The sequence below is a fragment of the Ochotona princeps genome, chromosome 5, assembly GCF_030435755.1.
Source record: "Ochotona princeps isolate mOchPri1 chromosome 5, mOchPri1.hap1, whole genome shotgun sequence".
Taxonomy (NCBI): domain Eukaryota; kingdom Metazoa; phylum Chordata; class Mammalia; order Lagomorpha; family Ochotonidae; genus Ochotona; species Ochotona princeps.
Window position 1 is genome coordinate 22738976 of NC_080836.1, and position 22731 is coordinate 22761706.

The following is a 22731-nucleotide window of genomic DNA, read 5'->3' on the forward strand; positions in this document are numbered from 1 at the left end:
AAGCAGGCAGTGTGGACTTTCTTTTGTCAAGGATCTTGACATCTATCCAGTTGATCAAAGTTTCTAGAAGATTTTAAACAGGGAAATAATGAGTTCTCTTAAGTTAGGGTTGACTAACCTAACACTTCACACAAGTGGCAGAAACTCAAGTACTTAAGCCATTACCTGCTACTTCCCAGGGAACGTTCGGAGAAAGCTGAAATTGGAAACATAGCTGGGACTCAAACCCAGGAACTCCAAAATGGGATGCAGATGTCCCAGGCAGTGCGGTAACAATAACGCACCTTGCAGGAGTTTCACATGTTGCAATTTTACTTAGATCTGTTGTCCATTTGAATTAGCATCTGTGATAGTTATAAGTACTGTGTCTAGATTGAATTTTTTTTTTCTTTTTTGAGTAAGGAAACATCAGTGTTGAAAAGGTTGTCCTTATTCAATTGTATTTCTTTGGCTCGTTTGTCAAGGATTGCTTGATTGTACTTATGTGAGTCTATTCTGGGGCTATATTCTGAACCACCAATCTATCTGTCCTTTGTTTCGTCAATCACAACATCTCCTTGATTGCTGTAGCTTTATAGGAAGTCTAGAAGTCAAACAGTATCAGTCCCTCAGTTTGACTGATGTTCTTCAACACAGTGTTGATTATTCTAGATAAAAATACTTCTTAAAATGTATGTGTTTAGGGTTGGTTTGTTGACATAATATGTTAACCCTCCACCTGCTGTGCTGGTTCCCATGTGGGTGCCAGTTCATGTTCCTGTTGCCCCACTTGCTGATCAAGGTCCCTTCCATGACCTGGAAAAGCAGCAGACTCATGGGGTCCCTGAACTCATGTGGTAGCCTCAGGAGGAGCTCTTGGCTTTCAGCTTCAGACCAGTCCAGCTCTAGCCATTGTGGCCATTTGGAGAGTGAACCAGCAGATGCAAAATCTCTCTCTCTCCTTTTCCTCTCCTTCTCTCTCTCCCCTTCCTATGTAACTCTGACTTTTAAAAAATGCATGTATCCTACTTTTGAGGAATAATGAAAAGCAAACTTTACAGGATATTAAACTGAAGAGTGTATTGTCTTAATTTGGTCCTGTCATTTTAGCTATGGGCTGTTCATTTCTTGATTTAGTTTCCCTTTGATGTCTTATTAGAACATTCTTCACGTTTGCTTTTGGTTTGGGTAGATGCTATTCTTTTCTCTTTCAATAGAACATCATTAAGTATCATTTGTAGGACAGGTCTGGAAGAATTTTATTTCATTTTCAAAGACAAAGGAAAGCTTTTCTGGGTAAATTATTCTAGATTAGCAGGCTGGATCCAAAAAAAAAACAAAAACAAAACAAAACAAAAAAACAAAATCCATCTATCTGTTGCCTAGAGAGATACATCACACCAACAAATATACGTAGAACCTGAAAGTGAAAGGATGGTCAGGAACTGCACATGAAAGGAGAATAATGGACGTATGATAATATTAACAATTTGACACAAGAAAACACAACCAGATGAGTCACTAAAATGAGATGCATAGCTGTTGATGTGGCACAGTGGTTCAAACCACCACTTGAGAATGCTGCTCCAGTCTAACTGCTAATAGCCTGGGAAAAGCAGTAGAATAGGGCTGCCTTTTTTTTTTTTTTTTTTTTAAATATATTGGTCGGCTGTTAGATTTAAGAATACACTTATGTAGTTTTCGTGCCAGCTCAAATCTAATTCTCATTACACCACAGCATTTTGTTTACTATGATTTTGTTTAATATGAGAGAGTGGGAGTATGGGAAAGATAGGAGAGAGTAAGAGACAGACTGAGAGATCTGCTATCTACTGGTTCATTTCCAAAATGCCTGTAATAGCTAGGGCTGCACTAGGCTAAGGCCAGCAGCTGAAGATTCAGTCCATGTCTTGCAAATTAGTGTCAGGGACCCAAACACTTGAGACAACACCTGCTGTAATAGTTAGAGGCTGCAATCAGGAGTGGGATCTGGATTTGAACCTGGCACTTCAATATGGGTAATCCAAGCCAACTCTTACCTACCAGACCAAACACCTGCCCCTTAAAACTTTTACTGTAAGTCTTTTGACTTAGCTCTTATTTCCTTGAAAAATAGTTATTGTACAGAAGAATGCTTATGAACTGTTTGTTGGAATCTCCCTAACTTAGAAAAACATTGTATTATTTCATCAGACAAGCTACGTAAGATTTTCCTAAGTATTTCATCTTAATATTTGGAAATAATATTTTCAAATTTGCCATCAAAACTAAGTAAACTGTTTCAGAAAAGTGCCTATCATAGAATTTGGAAAATAGTGGATCACCAATAAACGGAAGCCGCAGTTATCAAGGAAGCAATAAAAATTTCCTGTGGAAAGGACCTGCTTTGGAGGACACTATCATATAAGATATCCTTTCTGCATTTCAGCCTTCCTCCCCTTCTGTTTTCTCTCCACGCCACGCTGCCCCCCACCCTATACTATTTACCAATATGTGGGGGCAACCATTATGCCGTTTGAGTGCTTCCTAGCCTCGCATCGCCTATCCCTGGTTGTTATTTTAATCTCCTCCTTTTTAAACTCCTGAACTATGATCTGTGTTTTTGCCATCTGCCATGTCTAACCCTGGAAATGTACTGTTAATGCCAATTATGCCAAAACATTAAAGACTTACATAATTTTCATATGATAATCTTGCCAGGAAGTACTTGCATTTTAATGAAGGCCTGCATCATAGTCTATTCCAATACAAGTGCAAAAGTTGAATTGGAGACATCAGCAGTAGGGTGAGGAGAGATATTTTAAGGGACAGACTCAATGTAATCAATAAAATAATAGTAACTAACATTTATTCAGTACCTGATCTATTCTACACCGCATTTTATAGATATCACCTAATTAACCCTAACCTAATTCACATATTAGGTATACTAGTATTAGTTTTTCCGTTGAGGAAACAAAACATGCAGAGGAAAAACAAACTATGCAAGCTCATTTTCACCTCAGAAGCAGAGAAATTGGGCTCAGATGCAAATTGTCCTAAATTACCTTTACAATTTGTGGACTGGATTTTCATCAGGGTAGGGATAAATGTACTCTTATCACATTTGCTAGGGCCTAGAGCAGTGCTTGGTACATGATAAATAACTGGTGAATGAATTAATGTAAGTAAATATGTGTTCTCCCCACAATCTCCTCCCCATTTGCTTTGGAGGATCTGCTTTGCCCAACAGTCTACAAACTTTGAACTAGTAGTGCTCCATGCACACATGAACTTCCTGACTTGCATCTGTCCCCTCTTCCTGCAGTCCTTCATTCTGCCAAGTCTGGGCCCGTTCCCATCCCCCAGAGATACAGTACAAACACCTTCTCTTTGCAGAAAGCTCCGCATCACTCCAGCCTTTCCTGCCACCTTCTCCCTCACTGTTTCCTCCTCTGGCAACCTAGTGTAATTAGGGTTGTTTACATTTCTGTCTTGGCCAGTGTGTTTGAGGACTACTGTTTGGCAAATGTTTGATTCCTGACATACTTGTGTGTAAGTTCTAAAAAACTGACACTTAAGAAAATAATATTCTTCTATTCTAGCTTAGTTTATTGGTTATACAATTTATAAAATATTTTAGTATATGATATTTTATCTTTGAACTGATAAAACAATAAAAATACAATTAGCAGTTTTTGCAACTTAGTGAAGGAAAAATCATGGTTGACATTAAGTCAGTATCTTTGACTTAATGAAATACAGGGAGAGATATTTTCAATAGTTAATGTAAGGGACAGGCCCTTGTTCAGTGGCTAAGATGCTAGTTAAGATGCAATTAAGTGGAGGCATATCTGAGCTAATTGGAGTGGGGTTCAATTCTCAGCTCTATATCCCAATTCAGCTTCCTGCTGACACAGACTCTGGGAGGCAGTGGCAACAGCTCTAATGATAGAGTCCATGTTGCCTGTGTAGAGACTTGGATTAAATTTGTGGTTCCGAGTTTGGCTCAGCCCAGCCCTGACTATTGTGGGCATGTTTAAACTACGCTGATGGTTAAGAAGCTCTGCCTTGGAGGAGGCTTGTAAACCAACCCAAGAGACTCCCAGATCATCATCAAGAACTATCAGTATGGGCACCAAGGACTACATCCCAACTGCCAAGGAGAAGACAGGGAATTGGAGTGCCCTCCTAGGCTGAGAACTCTGAGGTCAACCATTCCCTGTAGGATCTCCCACACATGATGGAAGAAGCCCAGAATCCTCCTCACAGGGTCTAATGATATCTGAACAACAGCCAGGAGCCCCAAGCGGTCCTCAGAAGCAGAACAGTCAATTTCCTTCAGGACTTGCGAGAGGACCCTTCTCTGGTCCTTACTTAGCTCCAACTTTGGCTCCCCACCCTCTCTTGCAATGACCATCAGGGTCACTCTGGAGCCCCCAAATTAGATCAGATACACAGAGACCAATAAGGAAAGCTTAGAACAGACAAGAAAAAGTCAACTTGGACTCCCATATAACTTAATAGGGAGGACATAAAGATCAGTTACTCCTCACTAAGGTATTGAAGATTTTTCTACACACCCCTGCTAAAACTGTTTTGCTCCTCAATCATTAATATATGGTTTGTTAGTTATAAGCCTGTTTGGACTATCCTAAAATTCATGAAGCTCAGTAAAAATCATGCTTGAATGCTATAAGCTGTTAAATGTAAATATGAAGAAAAAAAAAAAGACACGAGACAGCTGAATAGTACCCTATAACAATTTTAAGGTTTATAGTAGTTGATTATGTATAAACTAAAATTGAAATGTCAATGAAGTAGTTATAGGATGTGGTTAAGAACTTGCATTTTCTAACACATTGGTCACTCAGTACCATGCCAATTAACTTCATGTAAATTTCCATGTTTCCTCCTGTTGTTTAATATGTGTTGTGGCTTTTCATTAGCATTCATATCTCCCCTAAAATCATGTAATTATTATTTTTTACAACCAACTTTTCTTCATCATAGGCATTGTGGCTGGACAACAGATGAGAATTATGCGCTATTTAAAATAGGCTTTCCTATGACAGAGAATAGAAAGTAGTAGATGATAAATGAAATCAAATTATTTTTAATCACTTCTTTCTGGAATAATGTTATCTGACCATCTATTCATCCTCTAGGTGAAATCGATCTTCAGATTATCTCCAAAGTCCAAGCTCAATTTCCAGGAGTTCACATCAGAAACGAAGTAGTTGAACCAAGTGCTGAGCAAATCACCAAGTACAAAGGTACCTGTAACCTAAACCCCTAAGGGCCAAAAACCTATCCCAGACTTCTCAACATTTGTTCCCTAAATGATTAGTAATATTGTTATTGTTTTATGCTCCTTGGGAGATTCTTGGGAGAAGAAACTCACTCATTCTTGGCAGACACTGCTAAACACTTTACAATGTAAGCAGTAAACTATTAGACTGCTCTGTTGGTTCTCCATTCACTCCCTCATTATCAACTATCAATTTTAATGTTTATTCTTAGGGATAGAGTCATTTATCCTTGCATTCAGAAACACTTAAACAGAATGCCTAACCTTGAAGAGCTTATGTTAGAGGGTCACAGCAGAAATGAGCAAACTTTTCCTGAAGAGAGGCAAATAGTCCATCAGGAGCCAGCCAGCCTCTGTTTCACCTAGTTATCCACAAGCACAAAGATAGCATAGATAAATGTGTCCTGAGTGCAGGTGTATCCCAATAAAACTTTATTTATAAGCACTGAAGTCTAAATTTCAGGTCATTTTTAAAAAGTTATGGAAAGTTATTCATTGTTCTTCTTTCAGTTACCCAAACACATAATGACATGACTCACGAATGGCTGAAACATAGTAGAAGAAAATATATATGTTTTTTGCTTGTGTTTCAAAGTCAAAATAGTTGGTAGGCAAGACAGAGTATCTGAATCATGATTTGCCCACTCCCGGATTTACAAGCATTTCACCTATTTCACATCCTCCTTTCCCTGGTAAGATTCACCAGTTGATGCTCTGTTAATATAAGTAATATTATTTATGTCTGGCTAGTTTTCTCATACTTATGTAATATTGACTGTTTCATCTCAATTTCATTTAATACTACAAATTTTCTTTTAGTTTCTCAGAGCTACAGAAAAAGCAAAAAAAAAATCTTTATATCTGTTATAAATCTAACATTGATTGCATTAAAATTCTAAGTGGTAATGGATTCCACATTTGCAATTAAAATTGATGGTGTGTCACCTCGTCTCTGTGTTTTAGAGCTTGTAGTCAAGACATCAAGCCTGGAGAACATAAAGTTTGCTTGGCATAAGGAGACAGCATCTGAATATCAACATAGAGTGATGGAGGAAAAGGGGCTTCAAAAATGGGATTTTATTCATATGATACAGGTAAGAAACATTCATTATAACAAAAAGGAGACTTTTGAAAGACATTTATGGAATAAAAAATTAATTTTAAATATTCTTCTAATTTTTAATTTTATAAATAATCATTAGTGAAATATATTGATATTAAAAATTTCCTTAACATTCAATAAGCTACTTTTCTCTAATCCACAATTACCTTTTTTAAAAAGAAATATTGACAATTAATTGTCAAGAATGGAAGGTTCCTAGTGGACTTGAGGACAGTAAAGTAATAATATATCCCACTGACACAAAGATTAGTTACTCCTCACTAGGGTATTGAAGATTTCTCTGCACACTCCTCCTAAAACTGTTCTGTACCTAAACTGTTGACGTATGTCTTGTTAGAGTTATAAGCCAGTCTAGACTACCCGAAAGAAAGCCAGGTATAGCAAAATTATGCTTCAACGCTATAAAAAGCTAAATTCTATAATGAAAATAGACATGAGACAGCTGAATAGTAATCTATAGCCATTTTAAGGTGTATAGAACCCGGTTATATATAAACTAAAATTGAAATGTCAATGAGGAAGTCACAGGATGTGGTTAAGAATTTGCATTTTTTAACATATTGGTTACTCAATACTATGTCAATTAACTCCATAACATTATAAATTGTTGCTGATGTTATGTTGGGGCTTTTAATTGATCGGGATGATACTCTGCTGGCTTTACCTTCAGACCAGAGATGGTCTCCCCAAGAAGTCGTTGAACGTATCTGGACAATAAGATGCTGGACTCTATGCTTGGTATATGCTTGCAATGAAAGAATCTCAACTGAACTTGAACTGTGGTAATGCAACAGGGTGGAGGAATCCACCATGGGGGGAGGGTTTGGGGAGGGATGGGGGGAATCCCAGTACTTATAAAACTGTGTCACATAATGCAATATAATTAATAATAATAACATTTTTTAAAATGCTAAAAAAAACACAAAATAGCTAAGGTATGGAATTAACCCAGGTGTCCAGCAACAAAATGGGTGTACCTGGAAGTCATTATGCTTAATGAAGTAAGTCAGCCCTAAAAGACAAATATCGTGTACTTTCTCAAATACCAAAATGAATATAGAATACAAGAAAAAAGGTAGGAATGAGATATTTCATGGCATGACCATTGTTTTTACCTTTGTTTATACTCCTGTGGAACTATAGTCTTCCTACTTTATAATTGTTAAATAAGATATTTAACCATGAAAAAAATAATATATCCCACCCAGATCTCCAGTGGCTCCATGACCTGGAAGGACCATTGTCTTAGCGTTTCTGAATCTTCTTTACCTTTTCTTACAATTATATATATATATATTTAACTTTCATGGTACAATTCCATAGGATCTGGGATTTCCATAACTTCTCCCCAAATTCTCTCCTAATTTTTGCCTTGTATAGATGACCTTGATAGCAGAACCATAGAAGGTCAGGTTAGAGAATTCTTCAGGTCAATAAAGTTTTAGTGATGGTCAGCCATACATTAAGTAGGAATTTATTTCCATGGTCCAGTACTACTTACAGACTAACTGTAGTGAACATGGAATTAGATTTCCAGGGGTCACTGATATTTCTGGACAGATTAAGGGATATGTGCAGTTTGCAAATTAGCTATCTTCAGGAAATGTGCACATTTTAGCTACACCACTTGATTAACAATAAAGCCTTTTTTTCTGTAGTCCATAATCATAGTGATCCCCAGAAAAATTAACTTTTAAGAAATGACTCCAAGGTTGACATATCCACACAATTTGACATCTCTGCTATTCTATATAGCAGAAATTTTCTGCCAAATAAGCAATAATTGGCCTTGTCCAGTAAGCTTATGGTATTTTGTTAGGTTTGCTTTCTTATTGCCCATGTGGCTTTACGACTCCCATTTCTCCTTACTCCTTCTGCAACTTCCCCCAATCTTTAATCCCAAAAGACTTCAGTACTATAGTACAAAGGAAGTAAACATGAAAAGTCATATTTAACCATATGAACTTGCAAACATAAATACACCTGTTAATCTTCCATCTTCTTACAAAAGCCTCCTCTGGTCAAAACCCAATCCCCTATCTACTTATGCCTTGGCTCCTCTTTCCTTGTTTGAAAATGCTGTGGCTTCAAAGACCAACTATTTCTACTTCTCTCAAAACCTCCATGTTCAGTCTTTCATAGCAACTCTGCCTTATTTGGTTCTCTGCTATTTTCTCTTTCTCTACCCTGTTTATGCTGTGTCTCTGTCTTGTCCATGCTCCATATAGTTTTACTAATCTGATGCTCTCATCAAAGATCTTTAGCTTAAGATTCACTATAAACATGGTGAATCACAATGTTTATTAGATTAAAAAAAAATGTTTAGCACATCTTCCCTGGCCCATTTCCTCGTGTTTTGGTCAGGTAGTCATAAATTGCTAGCCAACTAATTGGCTGTATTTTGAAACCTATTTATTATCCTTATGGAAAATTATTTTTTCAAAGATTCACTTATTTTTATTGCAAAGTCAGACATACAGAGAGGAGGAGAGACAGATAGAAAGATCTTCCGTCCGATGATTCACTCCCCAAGTGACTGCAATGGCTGGTCTACGCCAATCCGAAGCCAGGAGATAGGAATCTCCTCCAGATCTCCTAACATCCAGTGACTACACACGCAACCTTTTGCTTCATGCAGCCCAATTTCCAAGAGAATATGTCGATATCAGAGTCTGACACATTTCCCGTGATTTAAAAACAGCCTCTGTGAGCATATGGAGAATCTGGTGCAGAGGGCTTCATTTTAAGTAATGTTCCATGAAATGGGGTCTGTTGTTTTTTTTTAAATGGTGCTGGCACAATTTTCTCCCAGCAGAACTAAAACTCACAAACTATAGATTCAGTATAAGATCAGTGTCCTCATGTGAAATGGAGACTAAGCATGTATTGTGGAGCCCAGGAAGAACACATTTAAAGCTATCTGACTCTAGTTGAATGAATAGCAGGTTTTCCTTTCCAAATATTTTGTCATACATTTGTTTTCTTTCTTCATGTAAAATCTAAATCTAAAGCTTAAATTCCTTAAATGTTTTGTTGTATAAAAATCCATTCAATTTGAAAATCAGATTTTATAGTGGCTGGTCTAGGAAGCAAAGACTTTAGTACTGAGAAGTATCTTATTTCTCTTTTTTTCCCTCTTTCTAGATGATATATTATGTAAAAGACATCTCAGCTACCTTGAAATTCTTCCATGGTCTCTTAGCTACAAATGCTAAGATTCTCATTATTGTTGTGTCAGGTAAGTTATTTTCATCCAGCCTGGATTTTAAAACAGCAGTAATGTATCTTTGCATAAAATCATATTTTTGAAGAAACCTGGTATATTTTCTTTTTGTTATGAATTTTTTCCTTGTTTCTGATCATAGCCAATTAATTTTTGTGGCATTAGTTCAGTCATTTGTAAGGGCTCTCAATATAGGGGGAATAGCAGAATTTGACATTTACTTCTCTCTAGCAAAAATGTTTGCCTTCTCTATAGGAATTGTTTTTTATAACTGAAAGAAGATTCAGCTGAAAAGAATTTTATTCAAACTTATCCAAGTAAGAGGAAACTATTTTAATCCAAAAAATAAGTTTTATATGATGCTATTAGACTTAAATATTTACATTTGCTTATTAAACATCACTTGAGTGTCTATTTTTCCTCTGTAATCTTTATTCCTAAATAAGATCTAAATATGTGAGATGACATCATAACTCATTACTTGGAGTTTCTGAAGTTGTCAACAACATAGCTCACTGTACCCTTTCTCAAATATCTATCAGAATGCTTGACTTGCTTTCTTATGTGGTAGTGTTTTTTCCTCCAAATAAACCACTTGATAATACAGTAAGCGCCACACAGGGAAAATCAGGAAGCACTTTGTTTAAATCAAACTTTGCTTTGTTAAGATCATTTGTTCATTACTTCTTTCACTCAGCAGGCATTATAGGTTGTCTGCCCTAAGTTAGAAAGTCTCCTGCTCCCTGGGCTGATAGCAGTTTCCACACATGAAAAACCATGATGCCAAAACTTACTTTATTCTCAAATATGAGAAATAGCTTTAAGGATGACAAATAATGTTGCTTGCTGTAATCCTGCATTTGTACTTAGTGGAATTTGGCAATAGAAAGCTCCTGTAAGCTTTTTTTTTTCTCAACATTACCACATGATACACTATGTCTCTAGCAAGTTAAAAGTACTCATTTCTGTGGGAAATTTGTGATTTCTCATTTAGAACAATGCATGGAAAGTGGATCTGTCATACTCAGCCCTCTAGATGAGGACATTTGGCTAAAGTACATTGCATGACTTTTAGGGACACAAAAGTAAAATCAGTTATGAGAATTGTGGAAGTGTATGCTTGATAAAATGAATCAATGAAGTATTAAACATGCAAATGGTAACTGATTCAAAAGTTATGATTAATTCTGGAAAATATTTCATGTAAACTGGAAATCATTCAACTTATGTCTGATTTATTTTAAAATAATTTCAGAAAACTAAACATTTATATGCCAGAATGCAGCGTTTTGTAAATGTGTCTACCAGTAACAGAGAGCCATACTGAGTTTCAGCAAGTACATAAATAATCTATAAGTACCCAAGAGTTGACTAAGTGTCACAGATTTCAGTATTCTCCCACCTGTATCTTGAATGAATTGATATGATGTATGAAATTATTGGCATCAAGAACTGTTGCAACCAAAAGAGACTGTGAAAAACAGGATGACACACAGCAAGAATGCTAAGATTCACCTCACTGTGTAAACCCTGTCTCTGAGTATTGTCTTATCTAAAGGCATTTCTAGTTATTGATAGCTGCATTACAGTCCTCTGTACATAGACTTTATCTATTATTTTAATATGCATCATTGGGGGAACATTCAAAAGAAAATGAGCAAAAACTAAAATTGCTTTTCTTTGAAAACTACTTTTAGTCAACAATTACTCATTCAATGTGGTTTGATGTTGAGAAGTACATGGTATTCACTTCATCAATATTCAATTCATAGTATTCTTTATGGCTTATAACATGAGAGATAATTGTCCCAAAGACAAAAATAATGTTAACTTTCCTAGACATAGAATAACAAAAACAACAGCTGTCAGATTAAATAATCTCTAATAAGTTCCTTTCTTTTTCATCTACATTTTATCTTACATGGGGCTTACATAGATATTGAAGAAATATCACATGTTAAAAAAAAAAAAAAACAATCACCTGAGGCTGACAAAATAGCTTCAACTGCCACCAGCTCACATATGGCACCAGTTCATGTCCCAGATATGGAGCATTTAAAAAGAAAATAAATAGATCAGGCTTTTTTTTTCCCGCAGCACCAGATACAAATTTTAATCACAAGAAAGTTCTAATCACATTTTTTAATCACTGTCAGTGGCCATGTTTTGAAATTACCTAGATTGTTACAAATTACTTTTGTTATCTAGTGCTACCGCTTCAAATCCTTAATTACTAGACTAGTATCTAGAAAGAAACTGACTTTGAAAATCCTCCCCAGGTTGGCTGAAGTATTAAATCTACACCTTTCCTTTCCCATATTTAAGAACTATTTCCCCAAACTGTCTTTTTGAAAAAAAATCTTCCTAAATCCATTCATCATATACTTACCACAGCAAAGCGTTTCTTACCCTTGAATATTACTCTCAAACTTAGAACACCCACCCTGAAATAATTCACATGAGGCTTTGTTTTTATTAGGATTGTTGATGTCAGTGTCTAAATGAGTTCACTCCATAATTTCCTAAAAGTGAAGATACTTATGGGCACATTTGTTTTATCAGAGTAGTATTGCCATCTGTAATTGGTCTGCAATGCCGTCCAAGAACCCTCTGCAGGAAGATTTAGAACAATGTATAACTGCTAATAAATGAAATTCCCAAGAGCATTCATTTGGTTAATATCTCATCTAATAGGTCTGTCTCGGTGACGTAAATTAACACCATGCCTGCTAAGGGCTATTTGGATATTTATAACATCACTCGCAGGCCATCCAAATTTTCAACCTCAAAATTAGTTTTCTAATGATTTATGGAATATTGAGTCCCACTTCTACAAAGGACATCCAGGGTATGACATGTCGCTCAGGTGCTTGCCTTTCTGCCTCAGAGACTGATCTAGCACCAGACTGATTGGTTGTTTTTTTTTTGGACAGATATTTGTTATTTGAATGCCATGTGGACACATGTATTTCAAATTTGTTGGATTGTAAAGTCACAAACAGTGGAGTCTATCCCTCAAAGCAGTTAGGCAGAGGATCTAGTTTCCCTCTGGCACACTGTGTGTTCAGCTTTATTCTAAACAGCTGTCTTCTCATGTTTGCTGCAGGAGGTGCTGATGTGTAGGTTTGCACGTTCAGCTGGTCAAGCACCCACTGTTACAGAGTTACTTTGAAGGCTGCAAAGATGGCTCCTCACTTATGTCTCCCTTTGAAAGGCTCCTGTCCTAATGGGCAACTCGGGCAGGAAAACACTTGGCATTGTTCTGCAGCTCCTATCAGAAGCATATAAGGAGCTTCAGCAGAATTCCAGAGAGTTTGCCTTCTCTGTCCCTGTCTCTTATTTCAGTTTCTGTCTTTGTAAGGCCTTTGGTACACTGAAGATATGGGACCATTGTCCTTGAAGTGACTGAAAACTTATTATCTCTGCCTTATGATATTAGAAGGTCAATAAACTCTGAACAGTTAGCCAAAAAAAGGGAATACATTTCAGTTACAACAGATTGTGTAACTGCCATGAGATCAGAGAACAAAGTTTTAAACATTTGCAGACAGGCTTCGATATTAAAGCACATGTGTGTGGGTGCATAGATGCACACATGCATGCATTTACATACACTCACTGTATGCAAAAAAGCAAGACAGGAGTAATGTTGAATAAAGAATGAAATGTAATTAGAAAAAGAAAGATAACTAGAAATCAGAATGAAATGACATTAACAGGTGCCCTAGGAGAAACAAATTGCTTAAGAGAAGGAACCCTTCTGGTGAGCTCCCAAGTATCCATGACTATTAGCTTAGTCAGTGCAGTAAACGTGGTTTAGTGAGAACCTGTAGAAGTTTCTGATTGTGACACAGAGAAAGCTGATGTGAGGATAAAGAAAAAAAGACAAAAAAAGAGAAAAAGAGTCAGTTTTTTGTTTGTTCTTCATGAGAAGTAGCCCACACTACAATGATGTCAGGGGTACATTTCCAGCAAATGTTGCTGCTGCATATTGACGGGAGACATGGCCATGGAAACGCAACCTAAGTGATGAAGGGAAGAGATGGCTGAAGTTTTTGTCTCCATTCTCCCCTTGTCTGACTGAGGAAGGAGGAAGTCAGGGTGTCTTATTTTTAATAGAGAGGAAAAGAGAATTCATTTTCTATCATGCTGAAAGCAAAAGTAACAGTATATGTTGTGCCCGACAAGAGTCGTTATGCTAACACTTCAGTTAGTGTAGAATTGATTAGGTCAGAAATGGCACCAAATCCCAGCCCTGACACCAGCAAATTCTCTGCAGTTAATGCTTGGTTCCTTCTCTTTTGCCAGGAGAAAAGAAATAATATTGGTGACAACTGACATGCTTCATAGCCTTGTACAGTCTTGTCTGTAGGCACATTTTTATTGAAGACAACAATCCACTGTCTTTTGAATGACAATGTCTACTCATGACCCTCATTTTATTCATCCTACTGAGATTTAATTTTTTCTACTTTATTCCAATTTCACTTTCCCCTAGATCATATCTTAAAGCTATTGTTCCCTCTTCTGAAATATTAGCAAAACATCAAATATCTAGGCTTTATTTTATTTACCAGTTCCTAACAGTAAAAATATCATGAGTTAAGGTAAATCTGGGAATTCGAGGCTGATCCAGGAGGCGGCAGAGGTCTGTGAACATTGTATAAAAATCCATGCAGGATTGTGTGCAAAAGCACTGTTTGAGTACTCTTCTGCATGGTCAATTACTTTCATTAGATCATAAGGGAGATTGGGGGACCAAGAGAGCTTACCACTGAAATCTTCCTGGAAACACACAGAAAATATTCTCTCTTACATTTCCTTGTCCAAATCCAGCTTAATTCCCTAATGCCTCAGCACTGTTTGCCATGTGAGAGCATGGTTCTAAACACCTTCACCATGTTAACTCAGTATGTGGAGGAGCATACAGAAGACGACTATGAAAAGTCCACAGAAAAGCTGAGTTATAAAACAAGTTTAGGAGCAGATTTTCATTGTAGCCATTCTGCAAGGAAGTACCTAGGTTTGATTCCAGGCTCAGGTTCCTAACTTTAGATTCCTGCTAATGCAGATGCAGACTCTGGAGGCAGCAGTGACAGCCCACGTAGGCGAATTTCTGTCACTGAAGTGGGAGGCTCAGCTTGAGTCCCTAGCTCCTGGCTTTAGGCTTGGGAATTATAGGAAGAACAGGTGGATAGGTTTGCTCTCTCTCTCCTCATTCTCTTTCCACCTTCTCCCTTCTCTCTCTTTTCTTGTCTATTTGCTTGTCAACTCTATCAAGCAGCAAATGTTTTTAAAAGATAAGCTTGTTTGCGTGCAGACAATGGCTTGAAAATCTATGCAGCATTGTTTTTCATAAGACACATTTTCCATAAACTTTCTGAAGATCACTTGTAATATCACAGGGGATAAAACTGAGTCAAAGGTTCACAAATCTAGCAAGAGGAAAAAATCTAGACTTCATATTTAGGTGGTTGGACTTATAATTACTGCACAATACTGTTGGAGTACACAACAAACCAGTATTAGAAGATCCATAAATAAAAGTTCATTTGTTGTTGGTATAAATTTCTGAACAGAGGGCTTTTTTAAAAATTTCACACTTACAACTAATAAAGGTGCACTAGCAAGCCACTTTATTTATTTTCTGAACATTCATTGTTGACCTGCACTATTCTTTCTATCATACAATGATTCATGTGCATTATCTCAATGATTGCCTTCAGTTATATTCAAGGTCAGTATTGTAATCTTCATTTTAAAGATGAGGAAACTCATCTCATAATACCAAGTCTCATATCATTCACAAAGCTTAAGAATTCAGCTCATGTCTCCCTCTCTTGTCATATGACACATCTCTCAGCTTCTAGCTGGAGTAATTTTTCAATAAAATACAACAGACAATGCTAGCATATTTTCTAAACCAGTGCTTCAGTGCTAATTTGTCCAAATTTGGGACAAATTTTAAAAATACACCTAGTGACTGATGGCATAAAGTGTTTCTGCATACAAGCGGTAATAGGTAGCTCAAACTCACATTTCAGGGTGTTGCATTGCTCCTTCTTTGCTGCTCTCATTTCTAGTGATGGCAAATCCACCTCTGAGGTCCTGAAGCCACAAGTCTTGCATCCACTGACTCCTCTTCTTCCTTTTTTAAAAGCTTTTTATTTCCCACAACCCTTCTTTTGTTCACACTGTATTCACATTGTTGACAAACTCCTAGGAACCTAATATATTTCAAAATATCCAGCAGCTTTTCTTCCCCTTCCATATTAGTAGTCTAGGTCGCCATTCTTTGTCACTCCGATTATTGTAGTAGCCTTTTAGGTATTTTCCCTGCCATTGCTTTTATGTTCTTAGTCTATTCTCACCTATGTGGCCAGAGTAACCTTATTAATAAGTGAATTAAAATAACTATCATGTTGAACTGTCCAACATAGAAGCTGCTTTTGACTACTGAAATTGAAATTGAGGCCTAATATTATGCTGTTCACTCACACTAGCCACCTTCCAAGATCTTCATGGCTACAATCATTTTGAAACACAGTTATAGAACATGTTCATGAGTCCAGAAAGCTCTAGTAGATAGTAGAGTCATTGATAGTAAAGTAATAATGTGATCTGGCATGTAATCCATTTTTTTCACCCAATTCAACCTTACTTCAGTTCACTTTCGTTCTTGTCTACCCAGCTCCAATTCCATAGGCTTTCTGGCTACCTAGAAAATGCAAGATCCAGGGCTGAGAGTAGGCCCATTAAGCAAACTATGGGCACCTCTCTTATGGGCTACAGATCCCAATGGTGAGCATGAGAACCAGAGCTGGGCGTGGACCTAACTAGACAGGCGGCAGTACCTGCAAACATAAGTGTGGGCTAGATACTAGGGTCAGATGGGCTGAGCTAGGCTGCATCACCCACTGGTGTGTAAAAGTTCAATGGGATGGGGGACAAACTGGACCAGTCTGGCACACAAACTGACATGCACAGGAACCAGGGCTGGGGGTGGGCCTGCTGGGAGTGAATGGGGGTCACTCTAATAAGGTTGCAGCTCCTGCTGGAGTACATGGGACCAATTGTGTAGTTGGCTGGGTTGGTCTGGGCCATAGTGTCCAGTGATTTGCTTAAGACATGGGGCTGGAGAGAATCAAGATGGCAGAATAGCGTAAGGACATGTTTAAACAGATGGAGAAATATTAGCCAGTGTGAAGCGAGAGGGCACATTCCAGGAAATACAATAGGACAGAACGAGAGCAGAGGGGCACCTGGAGACTGGTGGACATGGGAAGGCAGTGGACATGGTGGTGTTGTGGTGGTGACTGGTGCCCTGGCAGCACTCAGTTAGTGGCAATCTGAGTCGATCCACAGGCTAGAGTGGGCAGGTAGGAAGGGACTTTTGCTGGGAGCTCAGGAAGTGAACAAAGGTGGGGAGCTGCCTGTCCTGATAGTCTGTTTGATTTGACTAGTAGCAGAGACAGAGCAGCAGCCCCAGATGGGCAGTTTGGGTGAATTCCGCAGCCCAGTCTGGCACCATTTTGTTTAAGGAGGCAAGAGTTATGCACAGTACTATACATACACTAAGCTGGGAGTGAGCTCATTTCTGGCTCAACAAACTGCAACACTGTGGCTTCCCATAGATTCCACCCAAGATAGCCCTCAGACCTGATGGCCAGCAGATCAAGAACTCTAGTGGTGGCACATCAGGCACCATTTTGTACAGTGTGACAAAAAACTTAAGATTGCAGGGACAATAGTGAGGTACATGTGCACTGAGCTCGTGAAAACGCACTGAACTCATTGCATTGCACTCGTCCCAAAGGAAAATAATACTGACTGTGGCAGCATATGGGACAAAATAGGTCTGTGTGGCCCTCAGACCTAATGCCAAATAGGTTCCGGCAAGATCACTACCACCAACAACCTAGCTATATAGGATGCCTGGTGTCTCCCTAATCCTGGGATCTGCTCCAATTGGAACTGAGAGAAAGTTTGTAGAGACAACAGTGCAGCCTCAGCACAGTATCATAGGAGGTGGAGAGTGGTGAGCCAGCAGCTAGGGCTACAGAAACCATGGTGGAAATCTAACGTAAGAACCCAGACCTGGAACTCACTGGAATGAGTGGCACAAATGACTGCAGACAAAGAACTGGATACCAACTGCAATAAGTAAAATCAAACTCTAGACCTGCAGCTTACAAACCTTCCCCAAAGAGAAGAATCTGATAACCAGAATACAATGATCAAGAGCAAAAGAAGGCATTCAAGGAATTCAAGGAATACGTCATACTGGAAATGATTCAAATGAAAGCTGATGCTTCAATGCCATAAAATGCTAAATACTAACATTAAAATAGACAAGAGACAGCTGAATAGCAATCTATAGCCATTTTAAGGTATATAGAACATGGTTGAATATAAACCAAAATTGAAATGTCTATGAGGAAGTCACAGGTTGTGGTTGAGAACCTGCATTTCCCTGGTAACATATTGGTTAATCAATACCATGTCAATTAATGCCATAATGTTGTAAATGGTTGTAAATATTATGTTGGGTTTTTTACCTGATTGGGATGATACTCTGCTGGTTCTACCTTCAGACCAGAGATGGTTTCACCAAGAAGCCATTGAACTTGCCAGGACAATAAGATGCTGGACTTTATGACTGGTCAAAACCTCCAATGAAAGAATCTCAACTGAATTTGAACTATGGAAATGCAACAAGGTGGAGCAATCCACCGTGTGGGGGGGAGGGTTTGGGGAGAGGTGGGGGGAATCCCAGTGCATAAAAAAATGTGTCACATAATGCAATGAAATTAACAAAAAAAAAAAAAAAAAGAAAGCTGATGTATCAGAAATGAAGAATACAGTGGACCAAATTAAAAGTACAGTGAAGAGTCTCCAAACTAGAATGAAGGAAGCAGAAGAAAGAACCTCAAAATTAGAAGATATTTCTTGTCACCAGGGGGAAGCAAACAAAAAGCTGGAAGCAGAGCTGGATCAGGCCAAAAAAAGTATTCAACAATTGAAAGACAGTATTAAAAGGCCAAATAGAAGAATAATGGGAGTCCCAGAAGGTGCAGAAAGAGAAGCTGGGCTTAAAAATGTATTGAATGAAATAATAAGGCAAAATTTCCCAAATCTGGAGAATGAATTGAGAAACAACATCTGGGGGGTGGGGCACAGAACTCCCAATAGGGTTGACCAATGTGATCTTCACGATGACACATGATAATCAAGCTCTCTTCAATCGAACATAAGGAAAAGATCCCTAAATGTGCATGTGAAAAAAATCAACTGACATATAAAGGAATGCCAATTAAATTCACAGGAGACCTCTCACAGGAAACTCTACAGGCAAGAAGAAAATGGAGTGACATATTCCAGATTCTAAAAGCAGAACATTGTCAGTACAGGATAATGTACCCAGAAAAACTTTCCTTTGTCTTTGAAAATGAAATAAAATTCTTCCACAGTAAAGAAAAGTTAAAAGAATATGCCTCTTCCAAATGTGCCTTATAAAAGATACTTGAAGATGGTTTCTTAACAGAGGAATAGCACCCACCAAAACCAAAGGCAAATGGGAAGAACATCCCAGTAAAATAAAAACAGAAATCTAAATCAATGAACAATCCATTGTCGAAATGATAGGACCAAATTACCACCCATTCATATTAACCCTGAATGTAAATGGCTTATACTCATCAATCAAGCATCACAGATTAGTAGACTGGATTAAAAAACAAAAACCATCTATTTGTTGCCTACAGGAGACACATTTTACCAACAAAGATCAGTGGAAACAGTATCATGGATTTTGATTTTTTTTTGTTATTTTCATCTCTTCAAAACAATTTCTTTTCATTAAATTCTTCAATGACTCAGATTATACAGTTGCATCATTTTTTTCAAGAAGGTTCTTGATTTGATTTTCATTCCTTTGTGACACATTACTCATTCAGCAGCATGTTATTTAACTTCATGGCCTTGTAAATTTGTTTTTTTTTCCTGTTATTGATTTTGTTTTGTGGTTTTTAATTTAAAGGGATATGTAGTAACTATGTAATGGAGATTGTCATACCTAGCAGCATATTATTTAACTTGATGTCATTGTAAGTTTGTATTTTTCTTCCTATTGTTGATTTTGTATTGTGGCCTCTCACTTAAGGGGATGTAGAGTAACTGTGTAATGGAGACTATCATATCCAGATGTGAGGATACAAAGCAGTATGCATCTCTACTTCCAGACAAAGATAGATTCCCATTGAAACTGTTTACTATATCTTTACAATGGGATGCTGGACTCTCTGCCATTGTCCATGCCCACAATGATGGACATATGACCTTTTATGAAGTACTATATTATAGTCATCTTATAGGGGAACTCAGTAAGTGGGGGAGGGAAATGGGAAGGGGATCAAGGGAATCACAGGGCCTATGGAACTGTATCATAAAATAATAATAAAAATTATTAATTAAAATTAAAAAAGAGATGGGGCTGGAGACAAAACTAACCCAGAAATTGCATAGGCTGACATAGGTGAAGACTGAGCCAGACCCTGTAATGGCAAACACACACAAAAGTCAGGTCTAGGGCACCTCAGGTAAGATTTTTTGGGGGAGCATCCCAACTGAACTGCTGGATTGAGAACTCCAACCATGGGGAGAACTGTAGGATCTGTGGACAGACCATACAATGAATGTGTCAGAATCGGGCCTCCTCAATGGCTAAGACAGAGCTGTGGATGGTATGCTCAGAAGCACATAGAGGATGTGGCAGTCCGTTGGGGCCTGCAGAGGACATCTAGTATTATAGCAGAGGATGGAAGGCAGAACAAATTGGACAACTCTCCCAGCCAAGTGTTGTTAGCAAGTATCTGGACAGATGGAGACCCTGAGATGGACTGTGTTAGGCAGTGGACCTTGGAAAGATTTCCTCATCCTTGCATTGGCAAGATCGACAGCATTTCAGAATTACCAAAACCACTTAAACAGAACCCCTGGAGCATGCTCTACATCAGGGACCCTGGGATGACACTGAGTGACCATTCCTCATCACTGGGTACTGGTGCAATTAGCATGCTGGATACGGCATCTCGCCCCCCTCTCCTGCCTTTTTCCAGATACAGGAAGAAGAAAAAAGAAAATCTTAAAACAAGAGTGTCATCCACTTTTCCCTAATCTTTGACCCTTTGAACCCTAATAATTATTCTATATGGGCATGCATGCTTCTTAACTATGTAAACATCATCAAAAATAAACCTTTAAAGCTTTAGATAGATAGATAGATAGATAGATAGATAGATAGATAGATAGGCCAACATGCTTCTATGTCTGGCACTTCATAGGTGCTTTTCAATCTGAAGTAACAATTCCTTTGCTGTCTATAGGGCTTGCTCTCAGATCTTTACTCAAATGTTGCCTTATTAGAACATTTCCATGATGACCCTAGGTAATGAAGCAGACTCTTCAACCATTTACCTTTGATTTTTTTATTTATTTGAAAGTCAGTGTTAGAGAAAGAATGAGAGGAAAGGGTGAGAGAGAAAGAGAAATGCACCATCCTTCTATCCACTAGCTCGCTCCTCCAATGGCTGCAGCACCTAGGGCTATGCCAGGCAGAAGTCAGGAACCACAGATTCTTCCAGGCATCCCATGTGGGTACAGGTCTGCCTTAGGCCATCTTCCACTGCTTCCCAGGTACATTAACAGAGAGCTAGAAAGGAAGTGGAGAAGCTGGTGTCCAACCTGCACCCATGTCAAATGTCAGCAATGCAGGCGGTGGTTTAATGTGATAAGTCACAAGGCCAGCTCCTTCTCAGAACCACTTATCCCTTCCTCTGATGAGTTTTTCATTTAGGTCTCTCTGCTCCTTACACTGTACTTAAATTAAGTTGCGTAGTATTCTGTTCGCTTTTCTGCTGTTAGCATTCACTGCCTGATAGAAGGTCAATGAGAGCATGAACTTTGTTTTCTTGCATAGGAACCAGTGCCTGGAACAAGCTGTTCACAAAATACGGACCTCGCTTACCCCAGAATGACCTCTGCCAGTATGTCACATCATTTCAGATCACTCAGATGCTCGACGACTTGGGGATTAAGTATGAGAGCTACGATCTTCTGTCCACCTTGGATATATCTGACTGTTTCATTGATGGCAATGAAAATGGAGAGCTGCTTTGGGATTTTTTGACAGAAACCTGCAACTTTAACAAAACAGCACCACCTGATCTTAAGGCAGAAATTATGAAAGATCTACAAGAGCCTGAATACAGTGTTAAAAAAGAGGGGAAGGTTCTTTTTAACAATAATCTGAGTTTCATAGTGATGGAGGCATAACTGAAGAGTAGGTTAAAAACTATGTTTGAAAAATAATAATCACTCATTTACTTCAACATTAAAATTATCAAGTAAATATCTTAAAGGAGATAGAGCATCATCTCAAATATGTTTAGAATATTCCAAGGCATTCCTGGTCTTCCATGTAGATTTATGTGAGATATTGCAGGATGTAGCCTATTCTTCCTCTAGATAAAGAACATATGTTGGCTAAACAGCACCTATGTAGAGAAAATTGGGTTTCAATGGTTCATTGAAAGTAAAATCCATTCATTTTACTGGTTGTATACAAATTTATTAGAATACTAATGAACTGTATGTTATAGATTCTTTGAATACTTCTGAAATAGACGTATTTGTCATTACTTGGCATATTAAATATTTTTATGGATAAAAACTATGGAAAATGGAACTAAATCATGTTTATCATGATAGAAAAAAATTTTAACTCTGTGCATTTTCCGTGAACTTGTTGAAAAACATTTTTATTTGTTTTCTATTATGTTTTATGTATTTTTATTGATTGACACCACTTTAGAATATTACAGATTAACTCTTTGTTATGCATTCTCACTTCTCATTGTTTCCTCTTATAATTTCGTCTGTGATTTTTTAAATATACTTAATGTTTTCTACCTTATGTAACCTTAATATAATTTTCCTATTCTTATTTCTGGGTTTCTGGTACATTTTGAAAGTCCTTCTAAAATAAATTTTCTTTAAAAATTTAATATTTTATCAGAAGTGATGATTTTACTTTTTGGAAAAATGAAGAGTGGAATG

General features: G+C 37.7%; 1 protein-coding gene across 1 annotated transcript in view; it reads left to right on the plus strand.

Annotated features, from left to right (window-relative positions):
- HNMT (histamine N-methyltransferase) overlaps positions 1–22355 on the plus strand; it is a 38915-nt gene extending 16560 nt beyond the window's left edge. The window contains exons 3-6 of the mRNA XM_058664452.1: positions 5127–5234; positions 6233–6363; positions 9537–9630; positions 21593–22355. Of these exons, the coding sequence (XP_058520435.1) occupies positions 5127–5234; positions 6233–6363; positions 9537–9630; positions 21593–21948 (689 nt within the window). The 3' untranslated portion in view covers positions 21949–22355. The remainder of the gene's footprint in view (positions 1–5126; positions 5235–6232; positions 6364–9536; positions 9631–21592) is intronic.
- Positions 22356–22731: the final 376 nt, after the last annotated feature.